Source organism: Lepidochelys olivacea (assembly GCF_965140295.1).
Source record: "Lepidochelys olivacea isolate rLepOli2 genome assembly, chromosome: 1".
Lineage (NCBI taxonomy): Eukaryota > Metazoa > Chordata > Testudines > Cheloniidae > Lepidochelys > Lepidochelys olivacea.
The window spans coordinates 209,398,219-209,417,840 of record NC_140411.1 but is presented as its reverse complement, the minus strand read 5'-3'; the positions used below and the strand labels follow the sequence as shown (position 1 = coordinate 209,417,840).

General features: G+C 49.9%; 1 protein-coding gene and 1 long non-coding RNA gene across 5 annotated transcripts in view; one reads left to right on the top strand and one right to left on the bottom strand.

Annotated features, from left to right (window-relative positions):
- Positions 1-924: 924 nt before the first annotated feature.
- SIDT1 (SID1 transmembrane family member 1) overlaps positions 925-19,622 on the bottom strand; it is a 92,167-nt gene continuing 73,469 nt past the window's right edge. The window contains exons 16-26 of one of the 4 annotated variants that reach the window (XM_084617955.1): positions 18,815-18,938; positions 15,733-15,850; positions 14,880-15,016; positions 13,955-14,063; positions 13,434-13,448; positions 12,482-12,561; positions 11,100-11,146; positions 9,141-9,246; positions 8,138-8,248; positions 4,068-4,181; positions 925-2,836 (exon numbers count right to left, since the gene is read on the bottom strand). In XM_084617955.1, coding sequence (XP_084474081.1) covers positions 2,774-2,836; positions 4,068-4,181; positions 8,138-8,248; positions 9,141-9,246; positions 11,100-11,146; positions 12,482-12,561; positions 13,434-13,448; positions 13,955-14,063; positions 14,880-15,016; positions 15,733-15,850; positions 18,815-18,938 — 1,024 coding nt within the window. In that variant the 3' untranslated portion in view covers positions 925-2,773. The remainder of the gene's footprint in view (positions 2,837-4,067; positions 4,182-8,137; positions 8,249-9,140; positions 9,247-11,099; positions 11,147-12,481; positions 12,562-13,433; positions 13,449-13,954; positions 14,064-14,879; positions 15,017-15,732; positions 15,851-18,814; positions 18,939-19,622) is intronic. The other 3 variants (XM_084617956.1, XM_084617957.1, XM_084617958.1) reach the window with 3 other exon arrangements.
- LOC311515092 lies at positions 9,257-10,146 on the top strand. Its single transcript, XR_014710048.1, has 2 exons — positions 9,257-9,401; positions 10,040-10,146. It is a non-coding gene; the product is annotated as an uncharacterized lncRNA (long non-coding RNA).

The following is a 19,622-nucleotide window of genomic DNA, read 5'->3' as shown; positions in this document are numbered from 1 at the left end:
TTGTTTTGAAGTTACACTCAGTGTAGGGCTTATGCTTAGCTGAGCTGGATCAGTATGACCTGAGCCAAGTGAGCCTCAAAAGGAAGCTGCTCTCTGCCATCAGAAAGAACTGCTCTCTCCCCGTGTGCTCTCAGCAGCTGGCTGTTCACCTCGAGGGTGGAGCTAGACTATGAGAAGTTGACAGCAGGGCCACCAAGTGTCCCCATGCATCCAGCTCTGTCATGCCTCCCAGCACTCACAGAGGTGTTGGCCGCTGTGTAGTTGTAGCCATGTTGCACCCAGGATATTAGAGGGACAAGGAGGGTGAGGTAATAGCTTTTATTGGACCAACTTCTGGTGGTGAGTTCCTTATTACATCAAAGTAGAGGGGTGTTCAGATACTGCTTAAGGTAGCACCATAGAGACACAGGCAGGGCTACATCTAATGCTGTTTGCATGAACTTTGTACATGTAAAAGCTCACCCTTAATATGGGATCTTACTGTAAACAAAAAAAAAATTTAAATCCCTCTTTGAACCTGTTTCTCTCTCATTCGTATTAGTCTCTTTGCAGCTTTGCACAGCAGATTCTGGACTGAGTCATTTATTCTAAACAAAGAACATATGGTGAGAGCTGTTGGGAGATTTTGTAACAGATGCGGATTATTCACAGTCCAACAGTGCCAGCAGTGAAATAAACTGACTGGCGAACAGTTGAGGGGTTGCAGTTTCCTTTCCCACAGTTTCTCCAAAACATTAGGCCAACCTTTTCAAAAGGGGTCACTGATTTTGGGTACCTGACTTGAGAAACCTTCAACCCAAGTTTCTACTCTTAAATACGCCCACTGCCAGCAGTGTGGTTGTACAGGTATGGGTAAGGGCAGAATTGGGTCTGCACAACTTTTATCGGTTCTAATGCAGAAGACAAGAAGAACCCAGCTTGAAGTCAGAGGCCTGGGAATTCATTTATTTGTAGTCTTAACAAATTTCAAGCAATCAATAGGACATCTTCCAGGAGCGAGACACTTTTCAGAGCACAGTTTCACCGTAGACTTTTTCCCCAAAGTAAATGCTAGTGGCCCAGGGCCTCTGTGTAATAGTTACCATAGAATCAAACATCCACACACACGCTGCTTTTTGACAATTCAACAATATTCCAATAGCAACTTTTTAAAAAAGTTACAGGAGGCCTCAGGTAATCGATACTATTTTTAAATTCAAAATTAGCAACATTTCACACCTTGTTCTTGTTTTTAATGATGTAGCAATTCTGGCAACAGTGAAAATGCAGAAGCTATTAACAAAAATCCAAAATCTATTTTGTGGCTGCAGCAGGGCTGAGGGGAAACAGCGTTTGGTTCAGAATTTTATCACACGGACATTTCACTCCTGCGGTGGGAGCCTTCTTTGCTAGCTTTCAGTCCACAGCAAAGGATTGGTTGTAAATTCAGAAGCCCTGAAAGACCAAGGTTCATAAGTAGCTTCTTCGCTATGGGCCTGACCCTGCTGAAGCTACTGAAGTCAATAGCAAAATCGCCACTAGTATGCACAGGACAGTGCCCTGATGCATGACTGCACTACGCTGTAATTCCACAGCTCCCTTTTCTAAACACCCACTCAGGGAGTGGACAGCAAAGGGAGGGCTCTAATGAAGAGTTGCTGTGTTAGGGTCACGGGATGTCATTTCAGATGCAAGAGGGGAGCTACCATTGAACTGATCTCCAGACAAGACCCAACCACGAACTTTTCCTCCACCGAAAAGCACAGGGAGGGAGGCCAAGGAGGAGCAAACATATCGGCATCTGGGGCTGCCAGGACATGGGTAGTAGGAGCCCACCACTGTCGAGCACCATCTCCCAGGACTGTTGCTTTTTCAGGTGGAACAATTCATTCAGCCCATTGCTTTTCACTGGCCTGAGGTTCTTCCAGCTGCAGGATGAAGTAGCTCAAGTTTAAGGCTGGGGCTACAGATTTGAGCCTGGTCTTTGTTTGCTACCTGTAGCCTCAGCAGGCACTCCTCAGGCTGGCACAAGGTGAGAGCTAACACCTTCCCAGTGCTGGTTGCAGGGGCCCGTGGATGTGGTCAGATGTGGAGAGTGCTGACAGTAATGGCCCGTGGAATGCAGGGAACAGTTACAAAACATGACAGGGACCCGCATCGCCTCGGACGACCATACTCATGGGAGAGAAAGTGCAACACAACACAAAGGCAGGTAAAGGAGTCAAGAGCTAGTGTCAGATGCTCTTCACCATCTGAGGAGCCCGCTGTGTCTCATGTCCCCATTGCACTGCTGGGGTTAGTGCCAGGCAGTGAGCGAGAGAAAGAGACTGCTCCCTGGGGCAGCTCAGGACTGCTGGGTGGCTTTTCTCAGGTTGGCAGAGGTTGCAGGAGAAGGTGAACACAGTTTAAGTCACCCCTGGAGGAACACACTACCTTTAATGAACATGGCCACAGCTCCCTCTTCCAGCAGCCACTGGGAGAGGAACCAGCCAAAGCACTGCTCACCTGCCTTGCACTGGACTCCAGGATGCTGGCTGGCTACACCTGATCCAATGAGTGGCAGGGAGGAGGAACAGGCAGGGCTCTGTCTGCCTTTCAGGTTTTGCCTTGTTTATTACAGCAACCTCCTGTTTGCTGGTGTGGGATCTATCTGCTCCTCCCTCTCCACCTGGCTGGGGTGTCGGTGCTGTTTGTACAACAACAGGTTCATTCTCCCCAGACAATGCTGGCTGCCGGTTCTGCTCCTTCCACTGAGCAGAATGAAGAACACCATCCCCACCCCACCTCCTGTCACTCAGAACACAGGGATCTTGTCTCTGCGCACAGAATCCAAGTCATCATCCAGCGTTAACAGAACCTAAAACGAGAGGGAGAGATCAGCACACAGCTCCTGCGCGCGACATAGCTTTAACTGCCAGCTGCTTGGCATGAGATGGGGGAGCTCAGTCCACTTCCTAGCCGTGACACAGGTGCCCCCCTCACAAAAAACCCATCTGAATGGGCACTGGCTGGCCCCTCGTCAGGTGCCTCAGCAAAGAGGCTGGGGCCAAAATGGGCTGTGGAGACTGAACTCTCCTCTCCCCTTGAGAGAGATGATCCCCAGAGCAACGCGGTGTGGTGGGAGCTTGTTGTGCTTCTCCCCAGCCTGCACTTGCTCTGTGGCTGCTGACTAGAGGGCTTCTCTGCTCAGGACAGAGCCCAACACCTTTCACCAGCACTAAAGTCGTAGGAAAGCAAATGCCACCAGGGCAGCACTAGGCACCGCACAGCTGGGTAGGAAACAAAACTGGCTGCACCTCCTGACTATGCGCTTCAGGAGGGGCAGGGGAGAGGCAGCAGGGGGACAAGGGCTCAACCTCACCTCTCCACTGCCTCTCTCCCTCCCCCAGCCCAAGGACAGTTTGTTCTCCCACCCCCAGGGGCACCCCCTTGGCATTACACAGCAAGGTCAGAAAGGGCAGCAAGCTTAGTCCAGTTGGCTAATACAACTTACCTGCCACTTTTAGTTAGGGAATCCCAGGAGTGGCTAAAGCTCCATACTAGGGGCTTCACTGGGGGTCCAGTGGGGTCCCCAGCAGGGCGCTAGTGTGACAGCTGAGAAAGAGGGAGTCTCAGATGGGGTGTGGGGAGAGAAGAGAGGAACAAGGGCAATGTCCCCCCGCCCCATTATGGCTGCATCAGCCACAATCCTCAAGGGGATTCCGGGCAAGGAAGTAATTAAAAGAATGGAAGGGGGTGGAGTGGTGGAAAATGAGCCAACCCAATCACAGCAGGAGACACAGCTGTTGAACTCAGAGTTGGAGCATCCCCTTGCAGGGGCAGTCTCAGGAGCAGAGCAGGTGGAAAGACAAGTCAAGGATGGGGTTGATGCTCCCCAGAAGCAGGCTGTATGAATAGGGGTCAGGACGTAGCACAACACCACCAGGTGCCAGGGGGCTGCCAGCACGGCCAAGGCTACATATGTGCCCCAGCTAGAGTGAAACAGAAGAAAGATGGGGAGTGGTGGGGGAATAGAGTGAGGGATGAAGAACAACAGCAGGAGAGGTGGAAGGAGAATGAGCAGGAGAAGGAGTGAGAGAGAAGCTCACCAAGAAGGAGAAGAACAAGGCAGCTGCTGAGAGGAAGTGCCAGACGTCATGGTCATCAAAGAAGCCCAGCAGGATGCATGGGCGATTCTTCTCTCGGGATTCCGCCGGGGTCTCCTAGGGAGAGAGAGCAGAGGGCTGAGGAGGAGCAGGCTCCCATATCTTCTCTCTCACACAGAGTGGGGACAGACACTTGGATGGTACATTACTGGCATCGCCCATCCGAACATTTCACAAAACTCCCCCGGCTTAACCCTTCGGTACCATGTGGGATGTCAGACCAAAGAGCTGCACCGGGGAGAAGCATCTGTTTAGTAAGAGCGAGTGGGCAGAGAACGTGAAGGGGAGAGAGTGAAGCGGTAGCATGAGGAGACAGAGAGGGGCTAGAACACTGGACTTGGAGTCTGGAGACATGGGTTCTTCTCCCAGATTCATAGCTTCCAAGGGCAGAAGGCACCATGGTGACCATCTAGTCTGACCCCTGGTATAAAACAGGCCATAGACCTTCCCCAGTAATTCTGGTCAAGTTACAACTTATCTTCCAGAGATAGAGAAGCCACCGAACCCCAGGTAACTTGTTCCAATGGTAGTGACCCTCACTGTTAAAAATGTGCACCCAAGATCTAGTCTCAATTTCTCCACTTCAGCTTTCAGACACCCAGCTGTGCCACTGACCTGCCCCGTGACCTTCAGCCTCTGTTTCCCCTCCCACTCAGTCTCCCTTCTTTATACAGTACAAGCTGTTTTATCCGGCACTTCACCAACCGGAAAGCTCTATAAACCAGCATTTCTGATCTTCATTGAAAGTCCGGTTTATAGTCTGGTTGGCATGGGGCTGGCAGGCGGCTGAGGCGGGGGTGGGGGTGCGGAGCAGAGGCTCTGGGAGGGAGTTTGGGTGTGGAATGAGGCTTGGGGCACAGGACGCCGGATCCAGGGGCCACTCACCTCAGGCAGCTCCCCGGCAAGCGGTGACCTGTCCCGGCTGCACCTAAGTGGAGGTGCAGCAGGCAGCTCTGCACGCTGCCTCCACCAGCAGGCTCTGCCCCTGCTGTGGCTCCTGGCCAATGGGAGCTGCAGAGCCAGCGCTTGGGGCAGGGGCAGCGTGCAGAGCCGCAGCCAGGACAGGTTGCCACTTGCGGGGAGTCGCCTGAGGTGATAGTCCCCTGGATCCAGCACCCCGAGCCACTTCCCGTGCCCCAATCCCCTGCCCTGAGCCCCCTCCCACACCCAAGCTCCTTCCCTCTTAGTTAACCAGCATTTTCCCGCTTACCGGCACTCCCCATTCCCCCAACATGCTGGATAAAACAGCTTTTACTGTATTGTGAGCACTTTAAAGCAAGGATGGTTTCTTAAACTGTTTGTGTACAGTGCCTAGCTCAATGGAGCCCTGATCTCAGCTGGGGCCACTAGGTGCTAGTGGAATACAAACAAAAACAACAAAACTAGAACTTGATAGTTTCATCTCAGTGATACTCATGAATAAAATCCATCCCCACTCTCTGCCCTCCTGTGGCTGCTATAAACAAAACTGCAAACAAATTCAAACCTCTGCCTACCTCAGACTGCCCGAGCCTTCTAACACCAAACATGCCCTTGGAATTAACCAAAACGATGACCTACTTGGGGGCAGAACCTGATCTGAAAACACGCCCCCATCTATCGACATTTGCTCATTCTTGCAACAAATCTCTACAGACTCAACTCCTGGATTCCAGACACCTTTAGCTTATAGGTTGCACAAAAAGTCTAACAGTGACTGTGATTCCCCACCTATCAATCTTTATCCCTTGACCCTGTCACCACTGAAAATAGCAGTTCAAACTTTCTATTTCAACGAGATCTTCCATGTGCAGGCAACACCATCACGGTCTCAATACTGGGAGCACTACAGCGGCACAGGGATCCGGGTCTATGAGATTTTTAACATTATGCAGGTAAGAGATATATACAATGACTTACAAGCATTCAGAGAAATTTCTGCCCTCTGTGGTTACCAACCCAAAAAAGGCGTCCTGCTCCATAGTGCAGCTCTCTACTATCCTTTTTTCTAAGCTACTTGACCTACTAAAGAAAGTATCCATCTCTAGCCCCTCATGGCAAACTGAACCTAACAAACTTTGGAGAAACAAGCTGGGTAAGATCATATCTTTCTGGACCAACTTCTGTTGGTGAGAGAGAAGCTCTTGAGTCACACACAGGTCTTCTTCAGATCTGGGAATAGGGTTGCCAATTTTGGACTATTCCTGGAGGTTTCATCACAAGACATAATCTATAACGAAACATTCATCTTTAATTCCTGGAGACTCCCAGACAATCCTGGAGGGTTGGCCACTCTATGACTGGGGAAGAAACTCTCAGAGTCACAGCTAAATGCAAGGTGGAACAGATTGTTTAGCAAAAGTAGTTAGCACATATTGTAAGAGACCATTCCAGACAACCTGGTCTGCTAGCACCTCTGCACTTGGAGGGCAAAAAAGGGGGGTTAGTGGGTTACAGATTGTTGTAATAAGCTGTAAATCCAGAGTCTCTGTTCAGTCCCTGATTTTTGCTGTCTAGCAGAGGAATGAATTTAAGCTCCCAGGCACGTCTTTTGAAAACATTTTAGTAAAAGACAAAAACACCGTCACCTGTGGGTGAACACTTTTCACAGAGTGATCACTCCATATCTCACCTCTCAGTCCTCATCCTCATCCTCAAGGAAACCTGCACAACACAAAAGACGAGCCTGGGAGGTTAAATTCATACCTCTGCTAGACACTAAAAATCATGGGCTTTGTCTCCACTACCACTTTTGTCAGCAAAACTTCGGTCAGTCAGGTGTGAAAAAAACCACTCCCCTGACCAACATAAGTTACACTGAGAAAAGCACTGGTGTGGACAGTGCTATGTCTGTGGGAAACACTCACCCACCAACACAGCTACCGCCGCTTATTGGGGGTGGTTAAATTATGCTGGCTGGAGGAGAGCTCTCTCCCATTGGCATAGAGCGGCTACCCAGGAGACCTTACAGCGGGGCAGCTGCAGTGGTACAGCGGTGCTGCTGTAAGGTCCCGAGTGTAGACACAGCCATAGTCTTAATAATGACACTCGAATGATGGGTCATTGCAACAATCTGTAACCCACTAATCCCTCCTTTTGTCCTATGTCTACAGGGTTGTTAACGGGCCACTTCACCTTGAATGGTCCCTTAGTTTAGCAAAAGACATTTGTGCACTTTCTATCTGCTCAATCTTGCATTTAGCTGTGACACACCGAGTACCTTTCCCAGACCTGAAGAAGAGCTCTGTGTAAGCTGAAAAGCTTGTCTCCCTCACCAATGGAAGTTGGTCCAATACAAGAAGTTATCTCGCGCATCTGGTCTCACTAATATCCTGGGACTGACACGGCTACACCACCACTGCATACAAGCTAACTTCTTTATCAGCTGCTCTGTGCTTCCTCCACACCAAAATCTTAAATAAATATTCTGTATGAACACTGGTGTTCAGGGATAATGAATTCTGCATAGTAAGCATTCAGTGCATAGGAGAATCTAGAAAGACACTGGAAAGACAAAAACCCTCCCCCATTATACAAACAGAAGCAGGAGAAAAGAAATTACCCTCCAAATAAACAGCCACCTGGAGTAATTCTAGATCTGTGAGCTTCTACAAGAGCTCATGTTACCGACCTACCAAGGTATAGCTATATTTTCTTTCTCCACCAACAGCCAGTACTCTTTCTGGATCACTTTCACACCACCCTCTCAATTCACGTTAATGTAATAAGGAACACACGGGATCAACAGTGTGGTACGTGATGCCCTTGGCTATTCCTGCACTAGTGCAGTTATTTTTGGCTCATGTCTGTAATAGTCCCCATCCTTCCAATACATTGAAGGAGTTTGCCCTTTCTTTGTCATGTACGGTTATTAACGATCCAGATGCCTTTTTCTAAAACATTTTTTTGCAGGATAAAAAGGGATATTCAGAAGTATGGACTGGGGAAGGAAAAGGGAGCAGAAATGATGGAGGAAGAGAGGGAGAGGGAGAGAGAGAGATGGGGCTCAAGACAGATAAATGTGTGACCTTTACCTCCCAGCTGCTGAGGTTTTGGAAGAAGAAGTAAAGGGCTGCAGCCCAAACCACGGCCGTGGCCACAATGCAGAACAGTGGGATGGGCAGGAGCTTCTCAGAGCTGCGGAGCTGCAACGATCAAAAGGAACAAGGCCTCAAAAATCAGCCCAGGGAGGCAACATACAATGTCCTTTCCAAGAACCATCCAGCTGTGCACACAATCACAGCAAAGGGCACAGTCCCGGCACACCCCTGAAAACAGGAGGGTGTAGTCAGTAGCACAGGGCATCCATTATTCTCAATTTTGGATCAGAAAATCATCTGCCTCTTCAACTTTCTGAAAGCTCTGGCTTCATTTATTGCCCCTTTTAGGAGAATCTAAGGCCCGGTCTGCACTCTGCAAAGAGACATAACAAGCAGCGTCTGGCAGGCTTGCAATGCTACACAAAGCCCTGCATCCTCTTGCCGACGCCAGCCCAGGAGTTTTACAAGCTCGGTTTGAGACACCCAAGATGGGCTGTCTGCGACGGCTCCTCGGCAGGGCAATCACAAGTGTTGCAGCTATAACAGCTCAACCTATCCTCCGAATACATCCCTAAGTGCAGGGCACCCTGTGTGGAAAGTACCCAGAAACCCCTGCTCCCAGCAACAGTGCTACCTAGGGGATAGGTGCTCTGGAGTCCCAGAATGCACTGGTGCCCTCATAGTGTAAAGTGGACTGATGTATGGCTGTCCCACATGGTTTCTGTAAAAAAAATAGCTGATCATGTGTTGCCGATGGGTTTCCCCCAAGCCCCTAACACCAAGGCCCCCCATGCTGCAGAATTAGCAAGTCCCCAGTGGGAGTGGACATTGCAGAGGAGCAGCGAGGGGCGCAGACATTGGGCAGCCAGCCCCCCTTCACACTGCACTGCAGGAGTGGTGGAGACACAAGGAACTGCTGCACGAAAGGCCTTCGTTCCCCCAACGGGAAGGCAGAGGAAATAAGGGCTGATAAGGGCAAACAAGCTGCCTCCTTTACCTTCATGATGATGTAAAAGGCCAGATACAGCAGTAGGTTACAGATAAAGATCCCCAGCATGTAGGAGGCAAAGTCCCTTGGCCGATACACCAGTCCAAAGACAGCACTGAGAGAAGGGAGGGACAGAGACAGACACATTAACCAACTTCTTCACCCATACTAGGGAGGGAGACTCCAGAATGTGTCAATCACACACTGCTCCCGCTATCACAGGACACTTGACGGACACCAGTTTGGCCTCACAGCCCTCTGGGGTGGCAGGTAAATACTCTATGTCCTATTTTACAAATGAGAAACTAAGGCGGGGTGGGGGAAAGTGATTTGCCACAGGGAGCCAGTGGAAGAGCTAAGAACAGAATCCAGGAGTCCTAGCCCGCCCTCTCCCCACCCCCACGCAGCCAACTCATATATCACGCTCCTGCCCTCACTTCTGTGGTTTCCGATCTTATTTGACACTATTTTGTCTTTTCTGCTCAGTATTCAGAACCTGTGCGTGGGCGGGTGAGAGGCTGAGAGGAAATAACTAGAGCGCCCCCTGCTGCCCCTCTTATTGGCTTGCAGGACCTCCTTTCTCCCAGGCCCTACTGGGCAGCAGGGGATATCTGACAGTTGGATCCACTTCAGAGTGAGCTTGAAATCTCTAGTCAGTTTTAAATGAAGGCGTTCAAGTAGTTTCAGGGCCTACACCTGACCCAGAGCCCCTGCCAACTTCTTGTCTTTTGCAGTCACATCTCCCTGTGGCATGCTGCTGTTCGGAAGATCCAATCCACACAAACAACAGAGCACACAGACTATCTGTTAAAATTACACTGGACGTTGACTAGGAGCATAAGCTAGGAGCTGCATTCCAGCTGAGAAGTTTACATTCTGACAGCCTATATTCCTCCCTTGTTTTTCAGTTGAATTTGGGATTCTTCGCTCCCTTTCCTGGGTGGTTGTGCTGTAGTTGTGGACTGTTAAGCAGCCAGAGGTGGCTTCATTTCAGCAATAAAAGGCCAGATTTTTAGCCATGTGTTCGTCTCTTCTGAACCACTCCAGGGGCACAACATTCCTGGAAAGCTGCCTTAAAGCAGCAGCACCCTCCATATAGTGAAATCCACAGCTATGGCAAAGCTACGCCAGCTGTTCCTGCCCTACCCCTGGTGCAGGGGAGTGGCTGGAGCAAAATGCGTTTTGGTGATCCTGGCTGTTGGAGGAAATTAAGACAGGAGAGAAAATGAAGAATTCTGCTGGTGGTGGATTTAAGGAGGCACAATACAATTGCCCAAACTAGGTTTTAACAAGGAATTTTCTTGGGAAAAGGCACCAAGGAAACTTTAACAAGAGGCCAGGATTTTGATTTTACATCTCATCCAAGAACTGGCCCCTCTAGCAACGTGGTCTAACAGCATGGCAGGGCACTGGACAAGTCCTGACTCAGGGTGCATCTACACAGCACAAGCAGTTCAGGGGCTAGCAAGCTTGAATCCAGTTAGCATGGGTGACAACAGCAGTGACAACTGCACAGTGAGGTCTAGCGAGCCGAGTACGTACCCTGGGCCTTGTATTACCTACGCTGAACCCTGTGCTGCACCGTCTCTACTGCTGTTCTTAGCCACACTCGCTGGATTCAAGCTCGCTAGGGTAGGCTACCCCATGAACAGCGGGCCCTACCAGAGGGGACGGACAAGTGCTACCTACAAAACCACCAACACTGCAGTCTGCAACAGCTCCGTTTTGCTGGAGGTCTCCCACGTACATATTGAGCAGGCCTGACCCATTTTAGCTTCTCAGCTCTAACAGGATCATGCCCCTGGTTTCAGCTCTGTAAAGCCTGGAACTCACCTCCACTTTAGGGTTGCTGAAATCCAGCAGAAGGATCTGAAAGACTCCCACACAAAGACCACTACATTTCTACCCCCATTCCAGCCACCTACAACAATCAATGCTGAAACACGCGCACACCCCACTACTACTTACAAGGACCAGTTGACCAGGTTTCCAACAATAAGCAGCACCATTCTGTCCTGGGGAGAAGGCACAATAATCACAGCTGATGAATGTTCAGTCTTCACCAATGCTATACAAAACGTGGCGAGGAGTGCAGGCAGAGAAGTTTGTTACGGCAGTTCAAGAGACTCTCACAGATTTAAAATTTGCCTCTCACAAATGCATGAATGCGTGAGTGTCAGATCCTTTTTTTTGGGTGAACATTTGTGCTAGGAAAACAAATCGCTCCAATTTTATGGATTTTAAAGGGATATTGTGGAGTGGAAATCTAATCTGTTCCAAAAAAGGAGTTCCAAGATGTTTCCGGTAATGCACCAGCCCCTGAATCCCCTGGTCAGTTTTTGTGATTTTACAAATAGTATTTTTCCTATTTCTTAATAATAAATAATAATAATAATCTCACACACAGAAAGGAACTGACTACACAAGGGAAACAGGGAAAACGATTAAGCACAAAGCGCTGTCAAACACATAAGAGAATTCCCCCTTCTCCCCAACCTTTTCAGTTCCAGTGAGCTCAGGTAGTTCTTGTAACTAACTATAGCAATTATAACGGGTGAAAAACTTTGCAGGCTTTTTAAGTGGAAGATGCCCCTTTGAGCCTAGACCTGCTGTCATCACATTCAACTTGTTCTGGTGTTGTAGGTCTGAATTTTTCTTCCTAATTAACAGTGTTTTCTTAAGATCCCCGTGGTCATACACTGCTTGGGAAATTCAGTCTGTCATGTCCCAGGAGAAGTAAAAGAAGCCTCTTTTAAAAAAGAAACAGACGGGGTGTGTGGAGCCTAGCTGCTTGAAAATTCAGTCACCCAGGACAGCCAGGAACGGCTCAGCCCATAAGGCACACGAGGCGCCAGGCTGGAGTCAGTGCTGAACAGCCTCCGACAAGAAGTGAGTTTAAGGGACTTGGGTAACAACCACATCTTGGTTTTGTCTGCAAAACCCCGTCAGCCCCAGGGCGAAGCAGAAACAACAGCAGCTGTAGGTCTGCCACTAAAGCAACAACCAGGGTAAGGCTGTAGGACAGCAACTGTTGGGAATGCAGTGCTGACCTTCCTATGCTAACAGCTTCCGAATCATCGATGTTTTTAAAAATATCCCCCTTCCTTGACCAATTCACCTCAAACTCCCCACAAAAGCATCCTGCGGCCTAAGACAAAGAGCGTGGAATTCCAGACCAAAGACAGAAGCTTTATTTTGTTGGAGAGGGTTTTCAAAAAAAAAGATTTCTTTGTCCACTCATTTGAAGAGCCACATGTGCTGCCTACACACGCTCTGCACAGCTTTAACCACTCCCTAGCCGGCAACTGAGTAACTGCCAAGGATGGGCTGGGGCTTGGGAAACCACCTACCATGTACATTGGCCGGCTGCACTGCTGGATACAGTCCGTGTACAGCACCATCGCCACCCGGCGGAAAATCCCAAAGTCTGCTGGAGATAAGAGGACAGGAAAGCCAATGTATCCAGCCGAGTAGCCCTGACAGGGCAGTGAGGCAGTATCGCTACCCAGGGAGCAGGGTGACACTAACTGAGGAGGGCATGCAAGTGGGGAGCCCACACCCACCAAGCCGGATTGCTTTGCCTTCCCTTTGGGAAGCAAATCATTAGTGCAGCAGCTCATGATTCACAGTGCAGGGGGTGTCAATGTGACAAGGGGACACTGGAATACAGACAGCTGTCAGCTGAATGGCATTTGGCCATGCAGAGTTTCAACACCCACCTATCACCCATTGGCATTGTCCGAGAGTCCCCCTAACATGTACCTGGCATATTCTGTGGCTGATCCTCAGAGGGAGGCAGGAGCATGTGCTGAGGCATGGGGAAAGGCCAAGCAGTCTCCACACTTCCCTTCTCTAAGGAATTTTCACCTAGGGTATTCATCCGGTCCCACCCACAGAGAAAATGGCTGCAGGGTGTTGAAGGGGCTGGAATCCTCCCCTCAGGCTGGAGGACAGCTCCTCCTCCAGCCCCTGAAACTACTGCACTGCCCCGACTGGAGGGTTTGTGGCGGACAGTTCCACATTCTCATAGGCCCATCCCCTTCAGAGACACGTGTGGAACTGCTGGAGTCCAGAGCACCAAGATTGGAGCCCTCCTGCATGCCTGCTCCGACCGCAGGCCCCTGTTCCACTGCAGAAAGATGTGGTTCTGCTGCCGTGTGCGCTTCCTGTGGCCCACACTCTGCCACTGATTTCATTCCTAAAGAACCCACACAGCAGGCTAAAGGAACATATGTTCCCCGTCCATTTGCTCCATTGCTGCTCACTCAATCCAAACAGGGAAGAAAGGGAGCTGCTGGTTACCTGTGTCAGGGACATCTGAGACCAAGGGCAGCAGAAGAAAAAGGAGAAAGAGGTTTGTGAGTGGAGCGCAACAGCTGTGTGGGGCCTGCACATCTAGGTAGGAGAGCAGATGCCTCACAGATGCCTCTCTGAGTGCTGGGTGGTTTGACTGCTACAGGAATACTGTAGTGCACCCAGGTACAGCCCCACCTTTGGGCGCCACATAACAGAGAGAAACACTCTGGGCAGAGAGTCCCTGTGACAGCATGCTTAGGAGCCCTGTAGCTGGAGTGCCACAAAGTGGGTCACTGTGCTGGGCTCTCCCAGTGCCAGGCAGCAGAGGTGTCAGAACAGGAAGACAGCGTTAGAAGAGTGGCATACCCCCGGGCCTGGCGCACAGGCGCTAGCAGGAAGACTGACTTTGCAGAGGTGGCATAGGCTGCCGGGGTTACTAATTCTTGTGCCCCAATTCAGGGTGGGGAGCGAGAGGCACATGAGCACCAGGGGCAAAAAGCCCATTTCTCCTCAGCCACCAGGCTTACCTATTTTGAAGCGGCCCATGTAGTAGATCTGGGTGCTGAGAGCCAGCGAGGCCACGACGTGGATGACTGAGAAGATGACCCAAAACCACACATCATTCTTTCCGAACACCTGGGAGCAAAACAGAAAAAATGGTGGGTTCTCAGGCTCCGCCGCCCATCGTTCAGCCCCCAAAGCCTCCCCCAGCTATCAGAAACACTTGCCAAACACAGACCCTGCGAAAGGGTAGGGCCAAAACGTTCAACCTCAGGTCAGATTCCTAAATCCATATTTAGGTACCTAAATAAATGTGAGCTGGTTCACCAGAGGTGCTGAGCACCCACAAGCCCAACCTGAATAAAAGGGAGCTGCACCCACCTTATAGTAGCTCCATCTAGGTTGCATTTCCCTAGTTTGTTTATGAGAAGGTCATGCGAGGCAGTATCAAAAGCCTCACTAAAGTGAAGCTATACCAGGTCTACTGCTTCCCCCCTATCCACAAGGCTTGTTACCCTGTCAAAGAAAGCTATCCGGTTGGTCTGACACGGTTTGTTCTTGACAAATCCATGCCCGACTGTTACTTATCACCTCATTATCTTCTAGGTGTTTGCAAACTGATTGCTTAATTATTTACTCTATTGTCTTTCCGGGTATAGAAGTTAAGCTGACTGCTCCGTAATTCCCCAGGTTGTCCTTATTTCCCTTTTTATAGATTGGCAAAGGGAAAATATAGTGCCAATTGTCTGGAATCTCTCCCGTCTTCCATGACTTCTCAAAGATAAAATGAGAGCCAAGGCCCTGCGGTATTGGTCACGCTCACCCAGGGGCCATCAGACTTTGCAGGCTGGGAGCAAATGCTACCCTATGCTCCCCGCCCCCTGTACTTTTTGTCCTTTGGGTCAGTGCTTTTCCTTCCTGGAGAGCAGGGTGGGTAGGAGAGAGCCATACCACTCCAAGGACAGCCAGGCAAATGACCACGGCAAAGGAGGCGTAAGCAGAGTAAGCACTGGCGTTGATGTCAGGGTGGCGGGTCTGGTACAGCTTGAGCATGCAGAGTCCTGCAATCATGTACATGAAGGAGGTGTCTGTGAAAGGAAGAGAACAGAGAGAATGAAGACAGGGTTTTTCCCTACTCACTGCCCAGGGGACTGGGATGGCTTTTCAGAGTGTGTCTGTAAATCAGGGCTGAGCCCACAGGCCAGACCCTTGGCTGGTAGGTATAGCTCCCTAGACATATGCCAATTTGCTCCGGCCATTCTCCAATTTGCACTGTGAGCTCCCTGAGTGCTGTGAAGCAATGCAGAATGAGACTTAAGTGCTTGGAATATGCCAGCACAACACAGGGCCACATGGGATTATTGCTGGGAACAGGTGAGCTGACCTACAAGGAGACAGTTTCTAGCCTGATGGGGCTGAGGTCCACATGTTAGATACATGGGCCATTGAATCTTCTGGGGGTGGAATCAGGAGCTGTCAGGACCTCAGAGGCAAACAATTTAGGCCTTGTCTACGCTACCTTTGAACGCTGAGTGCCAGAATTGAAGGGAATCATGGTTCTTGCCAGCAGAGTGCTAACACAGTCACCTGGACAGTGTATCATCAACTGGAGTACAAAAACCACAACGTTCACTAACTGGTCCCTGCACACCCAACATGTGGGCAAGCTCCGAAGAGGTCTGCAGGCCTAGCATCCCGGGGGATGCCGAAGTTCCACTTGGCTGATCTGCTTCAAACCTGAACGGGTGAAATCTGAGCCCTCCTTCCCCATAAGTTTCTCTGTTGGCTGGAGTTCTCCACTTACCAAACTGGAAATTAGAGTAGTTGGGGCAGACATGGTAACAAGCACTGAGAACCCCTTCCATCATCAAAGCAATGCCCATGGCATAGAAAAGACCAAAGTGTTTGGGGATTCCATACTCCTGGAAGAGGAGGAGGGAAGAGAACACAAGGGACACAGTGTCATATCCTCACTAGTGAGAGCTTACATTCCTATGGAGCTCAAACTACAGTTTACACACACTCACATTCCAATGAAGGGTAGCCACCTTTGGGGTGTCTATGGCACACAACAGCACACTGCCATGCTACTTAGCAGTCTAAGAACCAGCTAGATGGAACTGTAGGGAGGGTTGACGGGGCAGAATGCAGCTGACCACGGGGGAATCTGTCAGTATACTGACACTGAAAAACCCCAGCCCAGATTCCCCACTCCCCTGCCCCTTGTGCGGTGATTTACACCCGGGCAAAGGGAGCACACCACGGATGTAAGGCACTATCACATCAGAAAAGTAGCATTTTACACCCGTTTTCCACAGATGTAAATGAGAACACCGGTGCACCGGCAGCGGGGAATTGAGCCCCCCAGCCCTTCTGAGAAGAGATCTTCGTCAGGACCCGGTTTAGGTCTCCATTGAAAGTCCAGGAACACGGATCCCTACCATACCGGGATACTTGTTTAGAACCGAATTGGGGGAACAGCGCCACCTACTGAAGCAGCACTGCCATTGCTGCCAGGACTTGCAACCTGTAATGTCACCCATGCACATACCGGACAGATACAACCCCTCTTTGTTGTGAGATCTGATCAGACCAGAGCTGAGACCAGTGCTTAATTTGTAAGGAAAGAGGTGCTGGGCCTCAAGCTAATTTTTTTTTTTTTTTTTTTTTTTTACATTCATAACTGAAGCAGCAAGCTCAGAGGTGCCAGGGCTGTGAACCGCAAAATCATGGAGCAGGTCCCCAAGGAATCCATTTTGAAGCCCTTGGAGGAGAGGAAAGTGATCAGGAACAGTCAACATGGATTCACCAAGGGCAAGTCATGCATGACCGACCTGACTGCCTTCTATGAGGAGATAACTGGCTCTGTGGATGAGGGGAAAGCGGTGGATGTGATATATCTTGACTTTAGCAAAGCTTTTGATACAGTCTCCCACAGTATTCTTGCCAGCGAGTTAAAGAAGCATGGGCTGGATGAATGGACTATAAGGTGGATAGAAAGCTGCCTATTTTGTCGGGCTCAACGGGTAGTGATCAACAGCTCAATGTCTAGTTGACAGCTGGTATCAAGCAGAGTGCCCCAGGGATCGGTCCTGGGGCCATTTTTGTTCAACATATTCATTAATGATCTGGATGATGGGATGATTTGCACCCTCAGCAAGTTCGCAGATGACACTAAGCTTGGGAGAGAAGTAGATACGCTGGAGGGTAGGGATAGGGTCCAGAGTGACCTAGACAAATTGGCCAAAAGAAATCTGATGAGGTTCAACAAGGAAAAGTGTAGAGTCCTGCACTTAGGAAGGAAGAATCCCATGCACCGCTACAGGCTGGGGACTGACTGGCTAAGCAGAAGTTCTGCAGAAAAGGACCTGGGGATTACAGTGGATGAGAAGCTGGATATGAGTCAGCAGTGTGCCCTTGTTGCCAAGAAGGCCAACAGCATATTGGGCTGTATTAGTAGGAGCATTGCCAGGAGATCGAGGGAAGTGATTATTCCTCTCTATTTGGCACTGGTGAGGCCACACCTGGAGTATTGCATCCAATTTTGGTCCCCCCACTACAGAAGGGATGTGGACAAATTGGAGAGAGACCAGCAGAGGGCAACAAAAATGATTAGGGGGCTGGGCACATGACTTACGAGGAAAGACTGAGGGAAGTGGGGATATTTAGTCTGCAGAAGAGAAGAGGGAGGAGGGATTTGTTAGCAGCCTTCAACTACCTGAAGGGGGGTTCCAAAGAGGATGGAGCTCGGCTGTTCTCAGTGGTGGTAGATAACAGAACAAGGAGCAATGGTCTCAAGTTGCAGTGGGGGAGGTCTAGGTTGATATTAGGAAACACTATTTCATTAGGAGGGCGATGAAGCACTGGAATGGGTTACCTAGGGAGATGGTGGACTCTCCATCCTTACAGGTTTCAGAGTAACAGCCGTGTTAGTCTGTATTCGAAAAAGAAAACGAGTACTTGTGGCACCTTAGAGACTAACCAATTTATTTGAGCATAAGCTTTTGTGAGCTACAGCTCACTTCATCGGATGCATGAAGTGAGCTGAAGCTCACGAAAGCTTATGCTCAAATAAATTGGTTAGTCTCTAAGGTGCCACAAGTACTCCTTTTCTTTCTCCATCCTTAGAGGTTTTTAAGGCCCGGCTTGACAAAGCCCTGGCTGGGATGATTTAGTTGGTGTTGGTCCTGCTTTGAGCACGGGGTTGGACTAGATGACTTCCTGAGGTTTCTTCCAACCCTAATATTCTATTATTCTGTGCCAAGCCTAGAGTTCCTGGGGCTCAGCCTGGGCACAAATTAAGCACTGGCTGGAAGACTAAAGGTTCCTAGATCTATGGTTAAAATAAGCTTCCTGTTCAGTGCAGCTCAAGCAGAGCCAGCCAAGTTCCTGTGGAATAAAATGGACTTGTCTCCACCTCCTTACAAAGGAGTGGAGAGGTTCGAGTCTCACCCTGTGGCTTTGTGCTCTTCTCGGGGGATGTTCTGGACTTCTAAAAAAATTTAAAAATACCCTGTGATAAACAGGAGAGGTTCTCTATCCAAAGCTGATTGCTCAGAACTCCTCAGTCCGTTTGGCAGAGCCGAGAGCAGGCTCTCATTCATGCTGCATTAATGCTCCATGGAGTGACGTGTTTCACACCTGGACGCCATGCGGTGATGGCCACATTACAAATCCAAAGCTAGGTCTTTGTCCGGGGACTATCTCTCAAGCACCCCTCCTCTCACTGCCCCCAGAGCGCTAACTAGAACAGATTCCTGCCCAACGATTCTACCCCTTTCCTTCCCTGGGGCTCACTGTCCTCCGTCCGTGCAGACCCAGCGAGGATTCCAGTCACAGGGCTCTCTCCGCTTGCTGCAGAGGCTGAGCAGGGGCACATTCCGTACCAGCGTGTAGATGTCTTTGGCTTCCAGCGAATGGCGGTGGAGAATGTCTCTGCGAAACACGATCAGCAGGAAGAGGAAGCCCAGCAGCACGTGGCCCACGTTGCTCAGGACATTGTTGAAAGCGCTGCGGGGAAGAGGAGTCCCCCCGAGAGAGAGTTAAGGGATTTGTGGGGCGAGAATACATATTTTTAAACATCCCAGAGGACATCTTCCCACACCCAAGGTGATCCACCCTGGCAGTAAATCCATTGATATTAATGCCAGAAACGCCCATTTGTGATCCCCTGGTCTGCTCCCCTGCACGACACAGGCCACAGAACATCATCCAAATTAAACTAAGCTAAGGGTAAAGGTTTGGTTCTGCAGGGCAAAGGCTCCTGCCCCACAGCAGTCAAAGGATTCGGCAGAGCTCTACAAATGGGTTGATTTTACATACTGAATATGCAGCAACACCCAGGTACAGTAGATTCAGCCTGGCTCAGTGCTGGACTCCTAACCCTCAGAGCACTTCTGCACTGCTGTTTGAAATGGATCATTTCTCTGGATGAAAGGTTTGACCTGGACTCCTTTGTACAGTCGCTGCTCACATGCGTGTATGTGAAAAGGTCTGAAAAATGAACTTAGCTGTGATTTGGTGGGTTTGCCTTGGTGCCCCACCCTACATTTTCCCTGGGTCTATCTCTCAGACAACTCAGTGGAAAGCCACCCCAGCAACTGAACAGAGGGGCTCCAGTCCCATCCCTGAACGTATGGTGACCTCACACTGACTTTATAAGCTTGGCAGGTACAAAACCTTGCCTTCCCTGAC